At 38.7% G+C, this 24390-nt stretch overlaps 1 protein-coding gene across 6 annotated transcripts in view; it reads left to right on the forward strand.

Annotated features, from left to right (window-relative positions):
* The window catches only part of LOC306848397 (DNA-binding protein RFX2-like), a 63499-nt gene that overhangs the window by 21773 nt on the left and 17336 nt on the right, over nucleotides 1–24390 (forward strand). For 2 of the 6 annotated variants that reach the window (XM_079382916.1, XM_079382915.1), the window contains 5 exons: nucleotides 19718–19830; nucleotides 20628–20717; nucleotides 21175–21254; nucleotides 22123–22387; nucleotides 23972–24046. In XM_079382916.1, coding sequence (XP_079239042.1) covers nucleotides 19726–19830; nucleotides 20628–20717; nucleotides 21175–21254; nucleotides 22123–22387; nucleotides 23972–24046 — 615 coding nt within the window. In that variant the 5' untranslated portion in view covers nucleotides 19718–19725. The remainder of the gene's footprint in view (nucleotides 1–19717; nucleotides 19831–20627; nucleotides 20718–21174; nucleotides 21255–22122; nucleotides 22388–23971; nucleotides 24047–24390) is intronic. The other 4 variants (XM_079382919.1, XM_079382918.1, XM_079382917.1 and 1 more) reach the window with 3 other exon arrangements.

Here is a 24390-nt window from a genome sequence, read left to right on the forward strand (position 1 = left end):
CAGTAAAGACATTTGTAATAATAATAATAATAAGTTCTGTTTAAAATAAATGCTGTTTTTTTAACCTCTTCAAAGAATCCTAAAAAACAACAGCTTTCACAAAAATAGTAAGCATCACAGCTGTTTTCAGCACTGATAATGCAACACATTACATTTTAAAATGTTAAAATAAAATTGTTATAGTAACAAAATCATTAATTAATGAATAATAAATGGTAATAATATTTCACATTTTTGATCAAATATGCAGTTTTGTTGAGCATAAAAGACATCTTTCAAAAGCATTGAAAAATCATACTCGCCTCAAACTTAAGCGATAGTTTAAGTTAATGCAAACTGACTGTATTTGCTTTTGAGAAGAACAGGAAGAGGGCTTTTGATAGTGCAGGACTCGACAATATGGATGGCCCGGCCAGCGTGAAGGCCGCTCGGGACAGTAGACGGATTTGTCACTGGCCCGATCGGGCCACTGCTGGGGCGACACCAAAGTTTATCTTTTAAATGTTTTTTTAAGCCTTGGTATTTTAAAAGTTCAAGCGATTAAAAAGCAGTCGGGCGCGAAAGACAACTGCATTCACTTCTCACGTGCTGTGTTCTGTGTGAACAGCGCACGCACAGACAGCTGCGTCTCTGACACGCGTGAGCTGCCTGAATGGGTAAATGCATACAAAAGTAGCCTATGTCAAAATACCCGTTTTGCCAAGGAACTTTGTAGATTTAACAATGATTAATCTATATTTAATTTATACAGTGGAGTATAGATGCACCGATCGACCGGACATTTTTGTTTTATTTCAGACTTGTTCCGTGTTTGCACACAAACTGCACCGCAATCATTTTCCAAAATGTCATTTGTGTGGAAATATTACGTTATTATTATAATTAGTCTGTAAACCTCTGGCCACTAACAGAGGTCAGAGACGTTGAAGACGGACGCAAAGAGGAGAAAATACAGTAGCATGCAGAACAAAATCACTGTTCACAATGCGCAAAATATAGGAAGAAAATCCAAATATTGAATTTTATATGAATGTGTTTCTGAGAAATGGAAATGGTTGTTTTCAGAAAAGATTACATGGTGTTTTCTTTTCATATTGCCTCCGTATAACGCATTTAAATGAGTGTTAATACGTGCAGCGCTGCTGTGTTTAACAGTGGTAACCAAGGAAAAGCTGTATTATTGCTGTTAAACGCCACCTGCTGTCAGAGAGTGAAATTGCGTCTCACTCATCTCGTCTGCTGTTTGTTTCGTGCAATGTTTTTATGCAGCATAATTTTACAAAGCTAAAGTCAGACCATTCTGTTTTTGCTTTGGATTTAGAAATTATACAGTCTAATATAAGTCAAAGATTGCACATTTTTGTTTTGATCGATTCATGATTATAATGAAGTGCTTCTAATCTCAAATGGCTATGAAAAATAAAGGTGCAGAGTAGGGGTGTGCTCAAAATATCGATTCTTAGATACATACCGATATAATAAAAAAAGATACAGTATCGATATTCTAGCCCTTAGTATCGATACTCCGCCCAGCCATTAGGGGGCGCAGCGGCGCCCGCGAGTTTAAAAAAAACTCATGGAAAATGTTAAAGCAAGATGTAGCATTTAAAGGTGCCATAGAATGAAAAACTGTCTTTACCCTGGCATATTTAAATAATAACAGTTCTGTACATGGAAATGACATACAGTGAGCCTCAAACACCATAGTTTCCTCCTTCATATGTAAATCTCGTGATTAAAAAAGACCACTGAAAAACAGGCGAATCAGAACATAACACCGACTGTGACGCAACAGTCGGGATCACTACGCCCCCAACATTTGCATAAACCCGCCCTTGTTCTAAGCCGGCCGAACCATCAGAAGCTCTGCAGATATTGTAAATAAACAAGCGCGGACAACAGCGAAAATAACACAATAAATGTTATGTTCCAGGCCGTGCAGGGGGTGTGAAGTGCAGGGATGGGTTGGTGTCTGTATTCAGAAAGGCACAGAAAGCAAATAACGCGAGCCACTAAAGGAACATGGTTAGCTCCTTGCTAGCGGTAGCCTGTTACAGTACATACGATTTCACTCTCGGTAAGGAGAGATGAGGATGATGGCGAATGACTTACAGATCCTGAGCACCACTGACAAGCATCTGATCTTGTGAAATGTGTGTATCGTCTGTGTATCGTGTGAAATGTGTGTATCGTATCGCCAGGTTCTCCAAGGTATACAGCCCTAGTGCAGAGTGAAGAATATGCAAATGTTATTTTATGTGATTTTTCAATTTCTGTACCTGAACATCTAAAAACAAAACTTAAAGTGTCATTTAATGTCTGTCTTTGTACTATAGGCCTATGTTTAATTGTGCTATTACTTCAATTTGTACAATTGAACAATTAATTTGTTCATATGTTCTTATTTACTGGCGGTTCACTTGTGGTTGTTTGAACTATATATATTTATTTATAGCTAGTGGTTTTTGCTGTGGTATCAAAATTGAAGTTCAGAATTGTAAAATTTAATTGGTATCTAAAATAATGGTGTCATAAGCTTATTTATTGGAATACAAGATAACATAGGTCAAAAACAATGATAACAGCAACTATTTTATTTTTTGTGGCAGGGCCAGTGAAAATTTTGGCAGGGCAAGTAGAAATTGCCCTGCCAACTGCCGACTGGGCCAGTAGAAAAAATCCTTAACGTTGATCCCTGTAGTGCTGAGTGGTATTTAATTAATTTTTAAATCACTGTTTCTATGGTTGTAGGCTGAATGCATGATACATTTAACTTTAGTGAAGTGGGCTGTTTTTGTATGCATTCTTGCTTTGTGTAGCATATATAATGTACTTTCAAGGCCTCATGCATTTACTGTGTAATCGGATAAACTGGCATTTTTTTCATTTGCGAGTTTGCTGGTCTTTTTGCCGTCTCTTTCATCGTAGCAGCATGGTTTACCTGTTGAACAGGTAGGTGAATTTAAGAAGAGTAGCTAATGAATATTAATTTGTTAATGTTGATGCTGCTTAATCTTAGCTGTGCTCTGTCATGTGATCTATTTAATATTAACGAGCCAAATGTTACGTTATCCTCACAAAATCTAAATCTTATCATGCTGAAATTAATATTTGGCAAAGTTTCACCTTAAAACAGTTCCTCAATGTACCACAGATGTGCAAGTAATTATATATCACTAGTCTTGTAATGCACATGTGAGGAACAGATTAGCTGTAAACCTGTGGGCAAATTCAAAACCATTTGTTCACTTGTTTTGACAAAGCCCCGTAATGCAGCGTAGTCCAAATCAAGCTTTTAATTTGGTTACACACCCACCGCAAAGAAAAATAAAGGAATGGGAATGGAATTCCGTGCAACCCAGATCCAAGCAGCTGTTATGTTTACATGGCAACTTGATACACAAATACAGCCTGGGTTATGGAAAGAGAGGTGCTGGGCCGGGGGTGCTGTGTTATTCTTTCAAAAGTCAGTGGTTTTTAATCAGCTCTCTTCAATCCATGTTTGTGGTGATGGACGTGCACGGTCTCAGCTTGCAAAGCAGGTAAAGGGCCAAAGGAGAACACAGAGGAAATGCAGGTACGGTACCACTTTTAGCCAAGTGACTCACCTAAACGCCATGGTTAACTCAAGATATGACTCTGATTTTCTCTTCCACGTCCTAGTGAAACTTCAGTACCGGCAGGTGTTTATAAACTACAGTCAAGTCGAGTCACCTTTATTTATATAGCGCTTTATACAATACAGCTTGTTTCAAAGCAGTTTCACGGTAATAAACAGGAAAATAGCAGATTCAAACTTTGTCTCAAATATGAGACACATTTAAATTCGGCTATAAAGTAGTTATTATTCAGCTCAAATCAGTTCAGAGTCGATTCAGTTCAATAAATGTAAAATGAATCGATTATGGAATCATTTCACTTCAGCTTTAAGCAACTCTGTAGAAGACAATACTGTTGTTATGCAGCTCCAGTTCTAATTTTGTTCTCAAATCGATAATATTACATTAAGTGACCCCAACTCTATAAGACGACAGAAAACAATAGTATAGAAATCTTTAGTCTATAGCACGTATAGACAATCACTCAGAAATAACATGTATGAAATTCTTATATGCTCCACAAAAGAAACAAAGTTGTACAGGTTCAGAACATCAAATGTTGACAGAATTTCCATTTTTGCCTTAACTGTCCTCAGTGTCTTCATTTGCATACCAGAAAGTGATTGGTGTGATATTATATACCTAAATCTGTACAAACATGTTCATCTATCAGTGCCCATGTTTATGTCCTGTGCCCGGGTCAGAGTTCACCTCCAGTCATCTGCCATCATGGAGACTTTATGATTGTTGTAGCAGCATCTACTGTAACCTTAAACCACTCAGAGCTTTTAATGGACTATAGTAGAGTGTGGCTCTCAAGCAGACAGCTGCAGTGGTCCCCTGTGAAAGGTATTTGTGCGTGTGCACCGATGCACCATGGGGGGAAGGGTGTCGCAAGGGGTGGCAGATGACCAGATATAGCTCTCCTGTGTGTGTGTATGTGCGCATGATTAAGCCTATGCTGTATTTAGCCCATGTGGAAGAAGCTCGGCCTGGAGCAGAGCGCTGATGGACCCACCCGGCAGCTGCCCTTGTGCTGTAAGGGTTTCATAATACTTGGATCAAAACCATTAATAAATGATCCAAAACACGCTGAATAAGTTGATCCAAGTTGAATGTGCATACGTTGTTTTGGCACTGCCAAAAGTGTATTTAGAAATCCGGATTTAGGCCGTCCTGGCAGCGGGAGCAGCACTGTTGACGATTGAAACTTTCACGTCTCCATAGATATCATTATCGTGTTTTGTTATGGTGTTTATATGGCTGTAATTATCTCTTTAGCTTATCTCTCACACTAACGTGGCAGAAATGGCTTCCTCGTGCAACTTTACACAAAACTGACGGGTTGACATGGAGCCAAGAAGATTCCATTCGATAATTGCATACAAATTATTTTAGCTCTATTGTTATTGTCATAAATCGGCTTAGGGATTTGAACAAGCTCCTAACTCTTAGTATTCATTTTTGATTCACAATCATTTGTGCAGCAAACATGAATGATGGCTCAAATCCTGCGGCTTGTTGAGGAGGTTTGTTCTATTACTATTTAAGTAATTATCAAAGCGTTCAGTTTTCTCTGTCTGGAGGATCATTGGAGAACGTTCCTGTATTAAATGCAGTGTTAAGTAACATTGTTCACAAGCTGTTTTATTGGCAACTCTGGCTTGAACTACAGGTGATTTATAAGGTCAAACAGAACCTGCTAAATGGTGCTATTTTTTTAAGTGAGATTGCGATAATGTGTTATTGCGTAACTCCAACAGCCCTAAACTGTACATGAGACATTTTATTCACATACAAGTTGCAGTCTGATAAATTTTCCTTCTCCTTTTGCATGACAGGATATAATCTGTCAATGTTTGTATCGTTCATCAGCTGAAAAAAATCGTCCTGAAAGTGATTCCAACTATATCGTTTCTCTGTGCCTTTATCGCTATCGTATGGACTCTGCTATTCTTTAATAATAAGAAAGATTTTTAGAACTATATCGTTATCTTTATAGTTATCGTTCTTGGTGTGAACGGGACTTAAGACACGGTTCCACGAAGCAAGCGTGAAGTGCTCGAAAGTTCTCAGATTTCATCAAAATTCTTAATTTGTGTTCTGAGGATGAACAAAGGTCTTACGGGTTTGGAACGACATGAGGGTGAGTAATTAATGACAGAATTTTTTTTTTTTTTTTTGGGTGAACTGTCCTTTTAATTATGACCGCACTGGGGACCCAGTGCCTGAGCATAGATGGACAAGAGGCACTGTCTTTATCAGTTCTGTCTAACAGGAAGGCAAATGGTACAATACTTTTTAATATACTGTCGACATAAAGACTTGTTTAAATTATTAAAATTTTCTTTGAATATCTATTAGACATTTAATTGCACAAAACCTTACAAACCTCAAACTTTGCTATTATGTTTGTTGTTTACTATATTTATTTATATATATCTTGTTATATTGTATAAATCGGCCACCCAGCTTTCTAAGATATCGCCACTGGCCATCCAAAAATCCACTGATTTCAATATCATAAAGACAGTGTCCTTTGACTCAGGCCAGTAGGCAATGACCCAGAACGCCCTAGTGACCATCAAGCAACATGCTAAAAGTCACTAAGAACCATGTGGTTGCTAAAAGTCACTTAGCAACCACATGGCAACACTCTGGCAATCACTCACAACACTGTTGGCGATGTTCACACCACTCAAATTTCCTTCAGAAAATTACATTTGACTTTAATATTTCACATAGCCCTTAGAACTATGTTACTTCAGTCAATCCTTTTGATGAACAGATACTCCAAGACAAAGTGCACTGATCACACTGATTTTCTTTGGGGGGAAAAAAGAAAAGGAAATGGGTGACTTGGCTGTGAGATGTCTGAGCAGCAGGCTGAGACTTGTCTGAGACTGAAATGTGTTGCTCACAAGAGCCTCTCCCTCAGCATTCAATCCCCCCGTTCATCTCAAACCACTCCTCGGAGCGTTCTTTACATTCCACCTGCTTTGTATCGTAGCTCCACAACTGCTAATTAAATTTCCTGCCACAAACAGCACACTGGGCTGTGACATTTGCATCACAATGGCCTCCTCTCTCTTGCCTTCTCTCATAGTCTGGAGACATGGACAGTCCCTCTAATGTCCCCTCTTTTTACTGTTGCATATTATACGACTGATGTTTTCCTGTCCATTTTCCAGTTTTCTTGTTGTTAGCCATTGATGTTCTTCTTACAGTGTCCATAATTTAGGACAATGTCTTGAAACTAAATATTTACTTTATTTAGTTTCTGCAGAAAAAGTCTTGATTCAGAGCATACTCAATTTCTGTCTTCTGTTTTGTTTAAAATCCATCACTATGAGGTTTGGCACACTTTAGTGTCAGACTCCGTTCACCCTGTAGTAGTTCACTCCGGTACACTCAGACCCTCGGAAAAAGAGCATTTATTGAGGACTTTTCCGTCAAGGCTTACATCTCTGTAGCTATCATGCCTGTGTGCAGATGAGCACTTCAGCCTACCCTCTCATGCCTCTCTATGCACCTGAATAGAAGCAGAGGAAGAGCTTGTTGATTCTGTAAGGGCTGAACCCTGTGTGACTCCTCCGTTGCCCTCTGTGCTATCAGTCTATTGTATGCAGAACTTGTCAAACAGTCGTTCTGCCCACGTTTCCCCCCGTCAACCCAGGCCAGGGTCTCTTGTGAAAGATCGAATCAACTCCAACAGAACCTGGTTGTTCCTTTTTGTTTATTAAAAAATGTACACCGCGTCCAACCAGTCAGAAATTCTCATAAATTACAAATAGTTCCGCAGTTGTTTATAGGACTACAATAAACCGTTTTCCATGCAGAAAATTTTATGCTATTCACCTAATATTTATTATAATTGGCAGTAATGACAGGGCTGAATTATTCAGATGACTTTTTTACTTGAATATCACTTTTACCTAGAATGAACATAAACAGAACACACCTATCATTGTTTCGTGAACCAATGTGAATCAGATGCTTGTAAACACTCTGATATCATTCTTGAACATGGGCGTATGAAATTGTACATAAGCAGTAGTACTTTACACATTAGACATTGACTGAAACCTATACTTGATTGACATATTTTTGGAGCTTTGTTTTGATTTTTGTTTTTTTCCCCAGGTTTTTTGATACGGTGACAACTTAAAAGTTATTAGAATACACATTAAAAGTGTTATTCATTTTATTAATAGAAATGATTGTTAATGAACAAATTAACAATAACAAAGTGTAATGTTTCTAAACATCTGAAACAAATTTTTGCCATTATCTGTTGGACAGATATTAATAGTTCATTTCCAGAATAAAATGCCATCCAAGATGTTCATGTCTTTCTTTCTTCAGTTCAGTCTAAAAGAAATTAAGGTTTTTGAGGAAAACATCCCAGGAATTTTCTCCAAATAGTGGACTTCAAAAGGGACCAACAGGGTTGAAGGTCCAAATTGCAGTTTCAGTGCAGCTTCATTAGGCTCTACATGATCCCAGCTGAGGAATAAGGGTCTTGCCTATCGAAACGATCGGTCCTTTTCTAAAAAAAATAATTATATACCTTTTAACCACAAATGTTCGTCTTGCACAAGCTCTACAATGTGCATCCAGGCCATGTTGTTCTTGCAGATTATCAAAAGATTGATTCCTCAGTCTGCATGACTCTGAAATCTGAGCGTTGAAGTGCAGACGTAATGTGGAGACAATGTGGTGTGACAGAATCACTTTAGGAAGTTTCTGTCTTCCTTCCCTCTTAAATATATTGGCTACTGTTGACCTGATGCCATTTGGCATTTAGCATTGGTAGTCTGGTAATCTTTGCCTCACTGTCTTCCAAAGAGGTTTTTCAATGAGAAATGGCACTGTTGTTTTACTGCATTTAAAAGCAATACATATTAAAGCAGATTGTGCATTTAATAGTGCTTTTCCTTTCTACTAATCGAGCTTCTTATTTGCCAGCCAGAACTTGTTGCACTGTTGCAATATAAAGCCTGCAGCAGAAACTCGGCTGGCTGGAATCTCTTACGTTTCTGAAAAACTCTTCCCCGAACAGCTTTCCTGCATGTGTCACTGGGTGTAGTTACCAGGATGTATATTTTTGCACCCCAAACAGACACCTGCTATGAGAGACTTCTTTTTGCAGCACAATACTCTGTTTTTGTATCACTATGGGCAACAAGGTGGTGTGACAACAAAAACTGGAGTGGTGTTCCACCATTTTGTCATCACTATTATAAAAACAGATAGAAAGGGCAATTATCACTATAGAACCAGACCCGTTTAACAATCTTCTCCTTCTTCATCTTCTTATAGCCTTTGTTCCAAAGGTAAGCTTTCTCTTTTACAACACACCCCCCCCTTTCTGAATCATCCTCCGCTCTGGGTTGGGGGTGGTGCGGAAATCTGGAAAGGGTTACTGGGGGAGGAGGAGGAGGAGGATGAGGAGAGAGGAGGGGAATTGTAGAGTTGTAAGTGTGAACAAACGGTCTCCATGGCAATGCTCGACCGATTCTCCCTGGCTGCAGAGCCCTTTGCTTTTGGTGTGCAGGCGACTGATGGACTAGGGTTGTGTCGGCAATTGAAGATTGAGGGTTTGGCGTATGTGCCTGTTTTTGAGAGGACCCAGCGGACCACTTAAACTGTCCACTTCCTCAGCCCAACCTTGCCATCTGCAAACCTTAATCTCAGTGGATTAGTCATTAGATATTGAAATAGATCTGAAGAGTTTAATTAATTTTTTAACCAAATGCTGTGTTTTCCATTATTTTTTTTCTGGTTTCCATTTGAATGGTTTCATTAAATTGGAATAATCAAAAGTACCTCTAATTAATCAATTTCATAAACAATTTATTTATTGTTATATTATTTCTTTTTTTCAGAAATACTGTATTTACATGTTTCTGCTAAATAAATTCTGGTAAATATATTTTTGTAAATTATTTATAATTATTATTAGTAGCATCAATGTTGGGTGTAACTAATTACTAAGTAATTAATTACTGTAACTTAATTACTTTTCCCTTGAAAAAGTAAAGTAAGGGATTACTCATGTTTTTTTCTGTAATTTAATTACACTTACTTCTTATGTAATTGAACTTAATACTGTGTATAGACTGTAGAATATTTATACATAAAACAATAGTGGATTTAACATAATAATTTAAAGTCTGTCCTTAAAATGCATGCTTTTAATGTACCCTTCTCACTTTAAATACTTTGGTGAGTTAATAAGAATATTGGTAACATTTTAGTGTCCAATTCTCACTATTAACTAGTTGGTTATTAGCATGAATATTACTGGGATATTGGCTGTTTATCACATGGCTGTTCATGTTCCCATATATTAAGGCAGCAGAGGCTGAAAACATAGCAAGCGTCACACGTACTTAAATATGTGTGTGTAGCATGTGTCTTTTTGTGGCTTAATATTCACAGACACTAGTCCATATCATGTTTTGATTTAACTGTGCTGAACTACTCTTCATTTATCTGTCCAAAATTTGGCAAATTCCATGACATTCCACGTTATACTGTAAATTCTGTTTTTATGACTGCATTCCACAATGTTTTCTGGATCATGGAACTCGTAGGGCCCTAGATAAGTCACATACGTCACGCTTTTTTAATAACCTCCAGGTTCAAGCTTAGTATTTGCAGTTGGTTTGGATGAATGATCTATATCATAAGCGGTAGGAGCATTTGGTGTGTGTTTTTCAAGCCGCATATCTGCAGAACATCAGCCCAGCTTGTTGGACACAGATGTCCAGTATAGACGGCCCTTTAATGGCAACAAGTGTCTCTGCTTTATTGCACGGCTGTTTGAAGCTTCCGGTGGGTCATAAAAGCAATCAGAGTGTATTTCCAAACTGCAAATCTGTCAGGAGCGTCTGGATTATTTAGTTGGAAAAGTAATTTGAGGCTTCGTTTACAAAGTGATCGTTGTATTTGGAGCATGTAAGTGCAAGGATGACTTGTGGCGGCTTTTCTTCTCTTTTCTTGACTTTTTTTGTCTTTCTGATGGCTTTAACATTCCCTTTCAGCATGCCATACCAGAGAAAGTTCTTGTAAGTCCTGAAGTATAGCTTTCTGTCGATTTTTCGCTATAACGGCACATGTTTTTTTCCCTCCTGAGTCCCTGCCTCCGCTCCAGAGGGTCAGAGTAATAGCTTATGTATTTATTGTTCTAAGTTTGTGGTTAATGTGAGATAGAAGGATCACTTGGGGGATGGCATTGTTTGGCTTGGGAAGTATTCTGTTGGTTGCATAGCAACAGGCTCCTGGAAACGGGAGTGGACGGTGTTGCCACTAGCAACCGTTGTTGCTCTGCAAACAATGTGGGCCAGTGCAAACAAGAGCCAAGACTGTGGGCTCCTGTTTTTAATTGAACATCTGCATGTGCTTTGCCCTGATCGAGTGTTGTTTAAGTTCAATCTGTCTGTGACAGATGTGTATAAACCCTCTTCTCAACACTCCCTTCAATCACAGGTATCACTTTATGTTTTCCTTGTCATTTAGGCCTGGTTTATTGCCAGCATGCTTCCAGGAGAGGATTTTGCTCTCCGTCTCTTCACACTCAGGTTAATGAAAACAGAAGGAAATGGCTGTGATGTTGTGGCGGTCTTTAATAGCTCATTTGTGTTCAGTTGAGGTGAGCGCTTGTGTCGTGCGGCAGGGAGTCTCTGCTCTACTGTAATAAACCAGAAGCCTATTGAGGACGGGCCTTTCTCGCTCTTCACACCAAAGTGCTGGGGTGCTCCTGCTGTTTTCTGCTTTTGTGCGGCCCGTAGCTGCTGGTGGGGAATTTGTGTGGCTTTTAACCTTCTCTAGGAGCTTAGACGAGATTGATATGCATGACTAACTAGCCCGCTTCACTCGTTCTCAATAATAATAATAATAATATTATTATTATAGAAAAAAGCTAGTGGTTCTGATGAAAAAATAGTTCACAGGTGTAAGTTTAAAGTTTAAGTTAAAATTAAGTTTTTTTTTTTGTTTGTTTTTTGTTTTTTGAGGAAAATATTCCAGGAAGGTCCAAATTGCCGTTTCAGTGCAGCTTCAAAGAGCTCTACACGATCCCAGCCGAGGAATAAGGGTCTTATCTAGTAAAATGATTGAAAAATAGATATTGGTTTTCTTTTTCTTTTTTATACAATTAACAAAAGCAAATAAAAAGGCCTCTAACACTAGCTTGCTCTATTGTTTTTCTATTCTATCTGTTTTCTTTTTATTTATTATATAATTTAAAAAACAAACAAACCTTGCTATGTTGTGCTGCGTTAAGCTAACTGAGACTTGCATATCATTGCTCTTTTTTTGATTTTCATTGCTTCCATTGTCCTCATTTGTAAGTCGCTTTGGATAAAAGCGCTTGCTCAATGTAAATGTAATGTAAATGATCGGTCATTTTCTAAATAAATTAAATATTTATATACTTTTTAACCACAAATGCTCATCTTGCACTACCTCTGCGATGTGCATGGGCATCTTTACTCATTGCATAATCATATTGGAAAAGTCATGCATGGTTAGTTAGTTCTTGGTCTGTATACTTCGGATAAAATAAATGGGTAGGGCGAAAAACTCACACAATCTCATTTTCTCACAACATCCTTGTTTTACTTTTTTTTTTTTTGTACAGGGCATTTGACTTTCTTTGCACGCTCGCTTTGTAAACACTGGGTCCATACTTCTGAAAAGTATTTGTATTTTTCTTAGAAAATTGTTTCGATAGATAAGACTCTTATTCCTCAACTGGGATCATGTAGAGCCCTCTGAAGCTGCACTGAAACTGCAATTCTGACCTTCAACCCACTGACCACCATTGAAATCCACTATATGGAGACAAATCCTGGAAAATTTTCTTCAAAAACCTTAATTTCTTATCGACTGAAGAAAGACAGACATGAACATCTTGGACGACATGGAGGTGAGTAAATTATCAGGAAACAGGGCTCCAAACTGCGACTAAAATGGACTTTTTTCCCGATTGTTTTGCGCTCACATCTTTTGTTATGTTCATGTATTAAACTTACATAAGACGATGCGCATCAAAGTTTTACTGAAAAGAGTTTCAAACAGTCCTCGTCTCTGCCGCACACAGTCTGCTGAACGCAGTGAGAGAGACCTGAAAGGGCCTGTTTACACCTGGTCACTTCATGCATTTTCTCTGATCGGATATCTATATGATTTGTTAAAACGTTTCCCCATTTACACTTGGCCACATAAATGTGTCTTCGCAAAACGGATATAAATCCGTTCTTCAATTCCCGCTTCATATGCAAATATAACGGAGTTCACGTCAATGAAAGCAATGGATAATTTTATTAATTATCAGCTAATTTCAATATCAAGAGAGCGCGCGGCATCAGGACTGGAAAGATAGGCTAGTCTCGCTACTTTTAATGAAGAAGATTGTGTGTTGAGCGTCTGCGGCTTACTTTCAGGTTCATTCAGTTTGCGCGTCGCTTGCTGAAGAAATACTCCGCGACTCATCCGCGGTGATGCTTGTTGCATTGCGCTGTCATATCTGACTATAACATGCCATATAGCCTAGAAAACGCTCTCACACGTCTATTATTTTAATATTATGGGAGGAGTAAAATTACCATATGTGGTTTCAACAACCAGATGCATTTACACTTGTCCGGTCGATCTTCTTATCGAGATCTTAGTCTATATGCTGTGTTCTGTTAATGCATGGACTTCCTGTTATTTGAAGCGCACTTGCCATGCAGTAATCGCAAAAAGCTTTGTGCTGTCTTACTTTTTAACACTTTAACCTTCAACCCCATTTAGGGCCTCGCAGGTGAAAATAACCTACCTGAATTAAAATGGTAACAGTTTGTGACAAAGTGTGCTTACACAAACAAATTAGGTATCTTTGGAAAGAAGAGACTCTGGGCTTTACTATCTATCATCCAGAGTTGATAATGCTCAAAAAGATAAAAAGTTATAGACACTGACGTGCCTTGAAAAATATTTTTCCACACTGAATGTTTTTTTATTTCATATACAAATACATGAAATAAGTCCTGGAGCAATCCAGAAAAGTAATGGATCGAAAGCCATGTGTCTCATCAGTTCATATTTCAAATTTGAAGAAGATACCATGAAAAATGAGATTCCTGCAATATTTTTTCTGAAACTATTTATAGTCCCCCCACCCCCCTGTTTGAGGAAAAATAACCACCAAATGGATTGCAGAATTATACAAGCTATTTTAGTCATTATACATGTTCCTGCATAGTTTTTCAATTATAAAATAATAGACAGATTTATTTGAGCACTAAAAAATACAAAAATAATTATTTGAGTAATAAAAAAGGAAAAAAAATAGAAAAAAATGCTTTGTATATAGTATGTATACTGAAGTATTCTTCGTTATTCGTTATTACAATGATAAATATCACTGCCAGACGTGAAGTGATATTGCCAGACATGGTCATAGAGTCAGTAAACACACGCTGATGTGCTTCCATTCAGATTATAATCAAACAGATGGGCCATATAATCAATAATAGCTGATCAATGAATCACAATGATAGCCGTCATAGAGTCGCTAATAAACACGCTGATGTGCGTCCATACAGATTATAATCATGCAGACACGGCCACATTCCCCACACAATACACACACACACATATAAAAAATGTAGAAGAAAAAAAAAACAGTTTTTTATGGATAAAGCAGATCGCTAAGTTATGCCCCGCTCAGATGACAGCGTGCGTCACAGAAGCGTCACTGCCGGCAGGAGGGAGCGCCAAATTCAAATAATCTATATTCCGCTTTTCTGAGACTTTTTTTTCCGTAGACGGTCTCATTATGTTTGTAAGACCGTATTCTACAAAATCGTTTTGTTTTTTTACCACCAAGACGCTGTTTTTGAGCGTAATTTATTCCATAACGGACGCGAACAATAACTCTCTGAAGAAATGAAACGTAAACAAAGGAATATTCATCCTTATTACAACGTTATTGTTTCGCTGGACTAAAAGTGCTCGCTGGGATGTTTTTCTGTGGACCCTTACCTCTCTAACTAAACTGGGATTTCAGCAGTGGACGCGTTTGTGGCTCGTTATTACAATGATAAAGGTACGTACGGCTTTTTTACTCTGCGTGTTTGGATGTGTACTGCTTACACAAATGTAGCAAATTTGTGCCACTCATTCCTTATAAGCTTTCCATCGAAAAACAGCGATCTGTCGTCGATGCTTGAGGCTTAGACCCTCAGAATGATATAGAGTTTGACAAGATTAACTTTGTCCCGTTTCATTTATTCTATTAGAAAACAATGACACATGCAAACAAAGAGCGTTCAGTGCGAGGTCGCTCTGGTGCAGGCTAACAGGTTAATAAACAAAATATCAGCTTTAAAATGCTACGAAATTCAAATGATGCGGTTTGGGTGCTCTTTAATGCGGACCACAAGCGCACACTTTCGGTAATATAAACACCAGTACCCCGCGTCCACACGGTCCGTGTATGCGTCCGGATCGCGCGAGCGGAGAGTATCACACTTAATGCTCAGGCGCGATCTCTTTAGCACCTCAGTTAAAGCAGCAAGTGAACCCATTATATATTTCGATTTACTACTATAGTATGAAATGAACATGATCAAAGGTAGGCAATAAGAAAGCCTATAGTACAACTTACTGAAATGTTTTATGTAAAAGCTGTGTTTCAGTGTTTCAAACTGAGGAAATGTATAAAGCTTGTAAACATTGCATTGTAATACATTTACCTCAGAATAACCACTCAGTGTCCATAAACTCATCAGTCAGCTAGAAAAATAACTATAAAGAGGAGCGTTTTGCTATTTATGCGCTGTTGCATATTAATATTTTTACTTATTCTGTTGTACATGATTCAACTCCTCCTATAAAATTTTACTAATGAAGAAAAACAGACTGAATGTGTGAAAGACCTGACAACATTTATAGGATGCACTGCACTCAGTTGCCAAGTGATGCTTATGGTCCATGATATTGGTACAGATTCTGTGTAACGAACAATTCTTTGTGACTGTATATTTCAAGTTGTAAAAGACATTTAATTCACTTTAAGTGAACCTTAGTCCCCCGGTCGACCTGATCATCTACAAGATGGATTAAAATGCTGATAAAGCCTAGAAAAGATAAGACATAAACACATGACAAAATGATTGAAATGTTAAAATAGGGGGGAAAAATAAAATGATAATAATAAAATAAACCACTTTTATTCTGTGGCACCTAAAAAAATAATTTGGCGCCTAAGTTTTTCTTTTATAGGAGCCAATGGCTCCTTACTCGATTTTTTTGTCTGGAGCCCTGGGAAATCTTCATTCTGGAATTGAACTTCTCCTTTAAGGGCATGTGTTTCAAACTTTGTTGGGTTTCAAACTTTGCCCAATGTAAAATTTGGGTCTTGAAACAAAGCTATTTGAGAAGCGCTGTGAGCGATATCTCCCGTTCTCTGGGAATAATAGCAGTAGGTAGAATCAGCTCCAAAGATAACTGTGGCGGGGCCAGCCCAGGACGCATTTATAACCAATGTAACACCCCTCAAGCGAATTCCTTTCTTTTAAAAGATCTAAGTACACTCATACTATTTACTCTGAGAGTTCTGATGAAGCTTTATTGATTGGCGTTATGACTTGCATTTTACCTTACCCGTCTAGTTCAGGTGAGAGTTAGACAAAGTCTGTAGGATTTGAACCAAATAACTCCTGTTGACCGATACAGCAAGCCCAGTTGGAAAGCATGACTGTGACCATCTACATGCATCTAACTGGTGTAAACAAACTGGAAGACTTCCAGCCTGGTGATGACTGGGTGATTACGCCCACACATAATCAGTGCCCGCAAGTCCAGAGATTTCCACAGAACTTGAACGTCATTCATAAAATTCTAACAGCTGCCACCCTTTCAGTTTTTTGTTGATTTATCATTAAACAGCATAATCAGATTAGCTCAAATATTTGAGTTGTCATGGTTTCATAGTCATTTTTGAATCTGTTTTACAGAATTCCTCTTGAAATTGATGCAAAAAAATCTGGCCCTTTCAACACTGAATCATCGTCATCAGATGCAAGGTCTCCACAGTCACAGAAAAGTAATGGAAATTAGTAATGCATCAAAATTTGTTTTTTGTAAGAGACTAATTTTAAAGCTAAAACTTTTTCATATCAAAAGTAACAAAGCCCAATGCTTATTGTGATTATTAGATGGTATGTACAATAATGTTTATTTAGTGTTATTGGGAAGTGCTAATTAAATTTCACCTTTTCAACATACATTTTTAATATGCTCAGATGTTGAAATTTTAGTGCAACACTAATTGTAATGATCAAAGAGTCAGTGATTTATTTTTTGTTTATATTGTTTTTCTAGTAATATGGTGCTCTAAAAGCTTTAATTCCCTATAAAATTTAATTTAGTCATCACGGCTGACTAGAAAATATAATGGAAGTGTCGGAAACCTACTGGTCAAAATGTGTGGCAAAACCCAGTGCTGTAGAATCCCCTTTTATTTGCAAATCGGTTTAAAATCATGGATTGTAATGGATTTTTAATGGATTTTCACAGTATTGACTCTTTGTATAAAGAAGACCGCAAATGTGTGTCAACTGTTTAAAAAAAAAAAAAAGACCGATACACCCAGAGGGCATCCGAGTTCATGCTTTTTACTGAACTGACTCATCTGTTGTATTCATCACAATCCCTTTATTTTCTGAAAACAGGGATAGTTAATTTTTTCTCCATTTAATTTACCTTTGAATAGAGCTTCACACTTGAGAATTAATTATTTCTATATTAGTGATCTCAGAAAACACAATTAGTTTTTATTCTTTATTCTTCTATTCCCAGAGGAAAACTTTAAGTGCCTGTAATTAGCATCCATTGTTTCTGCAGATGAAATCGTGCGTGTGAAGCGTATTGCTTCTCTTTTGCTCTATTTTAAACTTTAACAACAAACTGTCAGTCAACGGATCTCTTGACGCGCATGAGCTCTCAGATCAACCTCCTCTGCTATTTGTCAGTCACAATCAATGCAGGCGTGCATCGTAAACACTGATCTGGGACCTGTTGAGCGGAAAATGCACCGTCGGACTGGTAAAGAGCTTATTTAGATGTACAGAGCTCGGCGCCCCCCGTAGCCCTCGTTCCCTCGTCTCTCTAGCTCTCCGAAAGTTCCTGTGTGTGAGCTTAAAAAAGAATAGCACAAGGGAAGGGGGTGGTAGAGTTGGGGATGGTTGCCATGGATCCCTCACCATAGCAACCAACAAACGTTTACAAAGCATTGAGGAATTTCCTCATATCAGCTGTATTATTGGAGCCCCTAGAGACAGACTCTCATTCCAAACAACCGCTGGAGATCATCAGTATCCTAGTCGGGGGGACCAGCCTCATTGCCATTTTAGCCCCCCCCCACCCTCCCGCTCTTTCTTTTCATGATTGGGGGGTATGTTGTTTTTCCGCCCCTCCACTTTTTACAAAGTCCCCCTGCTCTCACCTCCTATTCTTTTTTTTTTTTCTGTGGGAGGCTGCTTGATCTTCATTTATCACTCTTTTCTGCTCTTTCCTGTTGAGTCCACAGTGCACCATCAGTGACTGTGAGAGTTACATTGGGATATCAACGATAGTGGCAAACTCAAATCTTCACTTGAGCCCAATTCCTTGTCAACCCATCGGGGCCATGTTGCAGTTGTGATGGGATTGTTAATGTCTCCTTTGTTCTTTCCTCCATAATAGAGTTCAGAGGTGAGCGGCATGCTGGGGGGATGCATGTGACTCAGCCTGACTTGGCTAGGTTGAGCTCCTGGTCCTCACGAAGAAGACCGTGTGAAAAGCCGCTTTGTATCCCACTTTTCCTGGCACATTCGCAGAGTTGTATTTCAGTGGGCCGCTCTTCTCCTCTCCAGCAACCTGTTGGCGCTCAGTTTGATTGTGTCGTGTATCTTTTAGTAGTGGTGGGAATCAGCAGGGTTCTCGTGATTATAATATTATGTTGAGATGGCAATTGACACATTGCTGTTCTTTATGCTTAGTGTAGTTCAAAACGGTGCTATATTTTAAACTTTTACTGCATTGTTTTTCGGTGCTCCACACAATTTTATACTTAGTTTGTTCTAGTGTTGTCAAAAGTACCGACCACGATACCATTCGGTACTGAAATTTAAAAAATGTCCATTTCCCGCTAAGATTTGAGCGCTGTTGAGCAGATTCTTAAACTCTCAGTATATACATCTGTGATTGGCATCAATGATCATCACTTCACGCTCTTCACCGAGCGCTTCATTGATCATTGTAGCCAATCACAGATGTATATACTGAGCGCGTGAACACAATGACCAATCAGCGCTGTTTAAGAATCTGCTCAAAAGCGCTCAAATCTTAGCGGGAAATGGACGTTTTTAAAATTTCAGTACCAAATGGTATCGTGGTCTGTACTTTTGACAACACTAGTTTGTTCTGATTTTGATCAAATATAAATAACTGAGCTAAGGCTAACTACTTCAAATATTTTGTTAAAATGTTATCTCAAAAACACATGATCCTGAGGTAAATTATAACAATACTTAGTAGCAATATTAATATAACTAATACTTAAAGTGAAGTGACGTGTGGCCAAGTATGGTGACCGATACTCTGAATTTGTGCTCTGCATTTACTTAACAACTACAAAGTAAAACTATGTAAACTAAACCGCAAATCTACCATTATTGTCATAAACTTGTCTTAATAAACCATGTTGCAAACTTTTGAACCTAGCAAAATTCATTATTTCATTTAATTTGGTTTATACTTTCAAATACTGATTTGTTAACGTTGAGGAAAGAGTTATTAGCATCTGTTAGCATTAGCTAAAGCACACGTACAAGCTAATTTTCTGTTCCAGAATGTTTTATGACCATCATAACCTGAAAATGCGTGCACAAATGCACACTTTGCAAAAGTAAACATGCTGTCGGCATACTTTTTGCTAGGTACAATGATTTTGACACGCTAATTCTAATGTTGCGTGTGGAGTGTTAAGCTATTTAATATGGATAATACACAAATTGGGAAGCAACAACTTTTTTTCCTTTTAATATTTTTCACTTCCTCTTTCTCTCTCGCACGCTCAGGAGAAACCATGCATCGGTCAGAGGGCGGCTCAGAGTCGGCGTCCACCGTGGCGCTGAGAACGTCCACTTCAGCCCAGGCGCCAGTGGTTCAGCCCGTTCCCGCCTCGCAACAGGTAAGCAGACTCAGTACGATCTATCAAAACACTGCTGCACAAACGTAGCATAATAAAAATGAAAGAAGATCCTCCCACATGAGCATGAAAATCTGAGCTGCTTTAGCTCTTCTGTCATCGGTCTGAATCTCTTTAAAGATGCTTTTCAATATGCACTGGATCCATCTGAAGCGATGAAAGATTTCTCCTCACCCACACCCTTCATCTGTCAAAGCCACTTGAAATGATTAGCAGTGACTTTGCGTGGTGCTGCTGAGGGAGATGTTGGGTTTGGATCAACCACATATCCAAAGAAACTGGTCTTTATGTAATTTCGGTTAATATTTGGAGTAGAGCATCACATTTCCCTGGACAGCTGTAGAGGATTTGATGAAAACCAGCGCAGAAAGAAATATAGACTCCTAGTATGTAACATTCATAGTGCTTGCAGTTTGGATCAAAGACGACACTTTTATAAACGAAACTTTCCAGTGGTCTTAAGATATTAAAATCTTTCGCTGTGGTTTTTCTTCTTTAGTTTTTTTTGTTTTTGTGTAAATGTGTGAAATTTGATGCCACAAAGAAGCGCCCTGCCACCCAGCTTCCATTATTTGGACAGACAGGTAGTCCCACCCCAAGCTCACAGACAAAAGACAAAAGTTTTGGAAATTGCCACAAAAATGGCTTGCTTACAGTTCTCTTTCCATATTAAAATGGGATAATGGCATTCTGACATCGAAACAATTACGCACCTGATCTTTTAAAGAGAAAAGGGTCTAATTTTTACATTGGTGTGTGTGTGTGTCCCTCACCTGCAGCGTGTGTTAGTTCAGGCCACCGGCTCTTCCCAGAAGGGAGCTCAGGTGCAGCAGCTGCCAGTGCCTAGAGTGCAACAGGTCCCTCAGCAGGTACACACACACACACACACACACACACACACAGGACAGTCAATCAAGCCCTGCACGCTCACTGCACATCCTGAGGACCCACAACACCTCTGGCTTATCTTTTGCCTCTACATATCTCTTTCGCTCTCTCGTGACTGTCTTTGTCTTTCCATCACGCTCTCTCTCTCTCCCAGCATACTGTCAGAACCCCGAAACGCAGACATGCTGTACTTTCACGCACGTCACGCTTGGGCTGTTGCGACTAATATGTTAATAAGTAGTTTCCCGGCTTGACGGGGCGTCTCTGATTGTTGAGGTGAAGCTTTGTACTCACTGCCCCCTACTGCCTGCAGCCTGCATACAGCTGTTCATCTCATTTCCCTTACAGAATCTGTATTATCACATCTCAGAACTCATGCAGAGGTTATTTAGCACCAGTCTGATCCGTACGTGTGTGTGTGTGTGTGTGTGTTTAAAGGTCCAACAGGTTCAGCATGTGTACCAGTCCCAGGTGCAGTACGTGGAGGGGGCAGAGGCCGTCTACCCCAATGGCACAATGTAAGCCCTATCAATATGCTAAACCAATCTGTCAAACCAGTTTTCAGTTTTTCACTTTGTGCAGGCAACTTATTATTGAAGATGTCCCATTGATTCTGAAGCATAATGTCATGAGTATTATTATACTGGTATTATTATATAATTTTTTTAAGCAAAAATTTTGACATTCATTTAAATGTGACACTACGGAATTAGTATAATGCACCTAAAAAGTAATTAAAAATACTGGACACTTTTTTTATTTATTTTTTATTATAGATTGTAGAAAGACAAGTAAATACTGGCATTCTGTTTTATTTAATGTTTATTGCTAGAAACAGTTACACAGTCATATGAAACCAGGATTTTAAACTCTTATTTACAGTGTCAGAAAATTAGAAAAAGATTGGGGGGAAAGGGTTGGAAAAAGAATATATAATACTTTCACAATCATATTTTTTTTCCAAGATTACCCACTTTTCACTAACCACTTGAGGCTAATAAATATATATATATATATATATATATTTTAAATGTGTATTCTGGAGTTTAATAATGACTGGCTGTGTGTTTTAATATATAGTCTGAAAGCCATATCATTAATGAAAACCGTAGTAGATTTCTGTCTATTTTTGTGAATGTTCATGTCCACTGTGTAAATAATTAACTAATTAAATATTAATAAAGTAGCTAATATAAATGCGCCCAAATGACCAAATATGGCCTCTTTAACTGAAAGATGAAAGATGTTTATTCAGGATATAGATGAAGTCCAGATCAAATCCAACTTCTGTTAAATACTGTTGAAAAGTTGACAATCAAAAGATGTTCTTTGAAAGTTGAGATTGCGTTAAGCACTGAACATTATTGTCTTTGTCTTTTTCTTCAGTCGTACTGCATACTCGTATAACCCAGAGTCCCATCTGTACGGACAGGGTAGCGGAAGCACCTATTTTGACACTCAAGCAGGTGGTACTCAGGTTACCACCGTCGTCTCCTCTGCTGGCGGAGTGCCCACCCACAGCATGGTGGGAATCGCAATGGACGTGGGCAGCAGTCAGATCATTTCCAGCGGCAGTGCCTACTTGATCCACGGCGGGATGGAGAGCGGCCGCCACCACACCTCTCACTCCTCACGCTCTTCATCCGCAATGGTATGGTTCGCTGTGCTTAAATCCATCAAGACTGGTCCACTAGTGACATGGGAGGGGAGTTTTTAGTCTCAGTTACTTTGAGCTCTTAGAAAGCTGTGGTTTTGGAAATGTGAGCACAGTCTTATAATGCTGTTTTATTGTTTAGATGATGTGTGACAGGAATGTGCTTTCCATGTCTTTTAACACAGAAAAAAAAAATTGCAACTCATCCCTCAGTTTATAAAAGCTAACAAAAATTGTACTACAGCTTGCAAAAATGTACTAACATTGTCTTTGCAAAATTGTTTCCGATATTTTAATGCTTGCCTGATATGTGCAAGGATGCCAGAATGTTTATGCAGAGAATTAAGTCAGTAAAGCATAACTTGAAGTTTACTTGCCTAGAAAAATTGCGGAAAAAAAAAGTGCGAAAGAAATAATACCACTGTAACATAAATATACAGGCTGCACTTCTGCTCACATCGCCTTTTTTTCAAGCTGAAGGATGAGTCAAAATGACTTTCTGTGGTAATCTGCAATATGTCTCAGATGATGTTGACAGAGCTCAATTTACATTCCCTAAGACAAAAGTGTTTTGCTATTATGTGCATTTCTGAAACCGTAACGTCAAAGATTAATCATGCAAACACATTTTTTCCCTTACCAATACTCTGCAGAGAAGAGATGACACACACTGTCATCAGAGTGCAGCTTTTTTTCCACAGTGTGCTAGTTTATGAGGTGGGCTGAAAGCAGGGACGGGGTTTAAGGAGGCGACTGCCTCTAAATAATCCAGCTCTGCCTTGTTTTAGCAGTTTTCACAGCCACTTGAGTGGCCTCCAAAACAAAGCAATCCCTGGGGCTCATTACCATTTGGCCAAGAGCCCTCGGGAGCCTTTTAAAGACTTGGAAGGATGCCTGCTTTTTTTTTTTCTCCCTGTCTCCCTCTTTCTCTTTATAAGTTTTGCCACTCTGCCAAAACTTTCTCTCTCTGCCTCTCTATATCTTTCTCTCCCTCTAATCTTTTCTTCTCAATCTCTTTATTCTAACTTTTGAAATAGTATTTTTTTTTTCATGTCCACTATGGAAAAAACCAATCCGGTTAATGAATGCAATAGCAGAAACTTATATCCATCTCTCCAGCTAATACCTGCAGAAAAAACATGTTTATTAGAGTCAAATTATATCTGCTTTTTCAGCGCCACACGTTAAATGCGACAGTGTCTATGCAGAGGGCGCAACCCCGCTAACTGTGTGATTTCAGAAGCGGCTAGAGAGTTTGTCTCATGTGTTTGAGAGTAGCCTGACCTCTTGCCCTGTGTGTGCGGCTCATTAGCATATATGAGGCAGAGACAGGAAGAGTGGCGTAACCCTCTGAGTTCCTCACATTTGCATGTTTTTTGTCCACCCATAATGAATGTGGCTGCAAACACTGACAGACTGTAATGGAAATGCTCAAAGTCCGGCTGCAGCTAACAGACTGATTTCCTTTTCTGTTTTTTTTGTCTTTTCTCCCTCCCTGTTGTCCTCCCCAACATTCCACCCCCTCCGTTTTTTCCTTCTCTTCCCCCGTTTCATGTCTTGCATGCTCCTACTTTTCCTCAGCTTGAAGTGGCGATTGAAAACCTCCAAAAGTCAGAAGGGATTGCCACTCACAAAAGCAGCCTGCTCAACAGCCATGTAAGTCAAACTGGGAAAAAACTTTATTGAAACTGGAACAAATCCTGAAAAAAAGGCTTAGTTCATCCTGCCTGCCTCTTTGCTTTGCTTTTCACTGCTGCTTTGAGCATGCTTTTTCCAGAATGGCCTCTCGCTCTGTGTGTTTTGGGTTTAGAGTGCCTCAGACCCCCTGCATTTACATGGCATCACTGATTCAGTCAACATCTCAGGGATCACCATGTTTATATGTGTGAGATATACCCCTGAATATCAAACACTTAAACTTATATTTAAGGATTTTATATTTATATTTTAATCTTAAATTGTCAGGGAGCCATATCTAAGTTGAAGCAGTTGGAGTCTTA

This window comes from Barbus barbus (assembly GCF_936440315.1).
Source record: "Barbus barbus genome assembly, chromosome: 28".
NCBI lineage: Eukaryota > Metazoa > Chordata > Actinopteri > Cypriniformes > Cyprinidae > Barbus > Barbus barbus.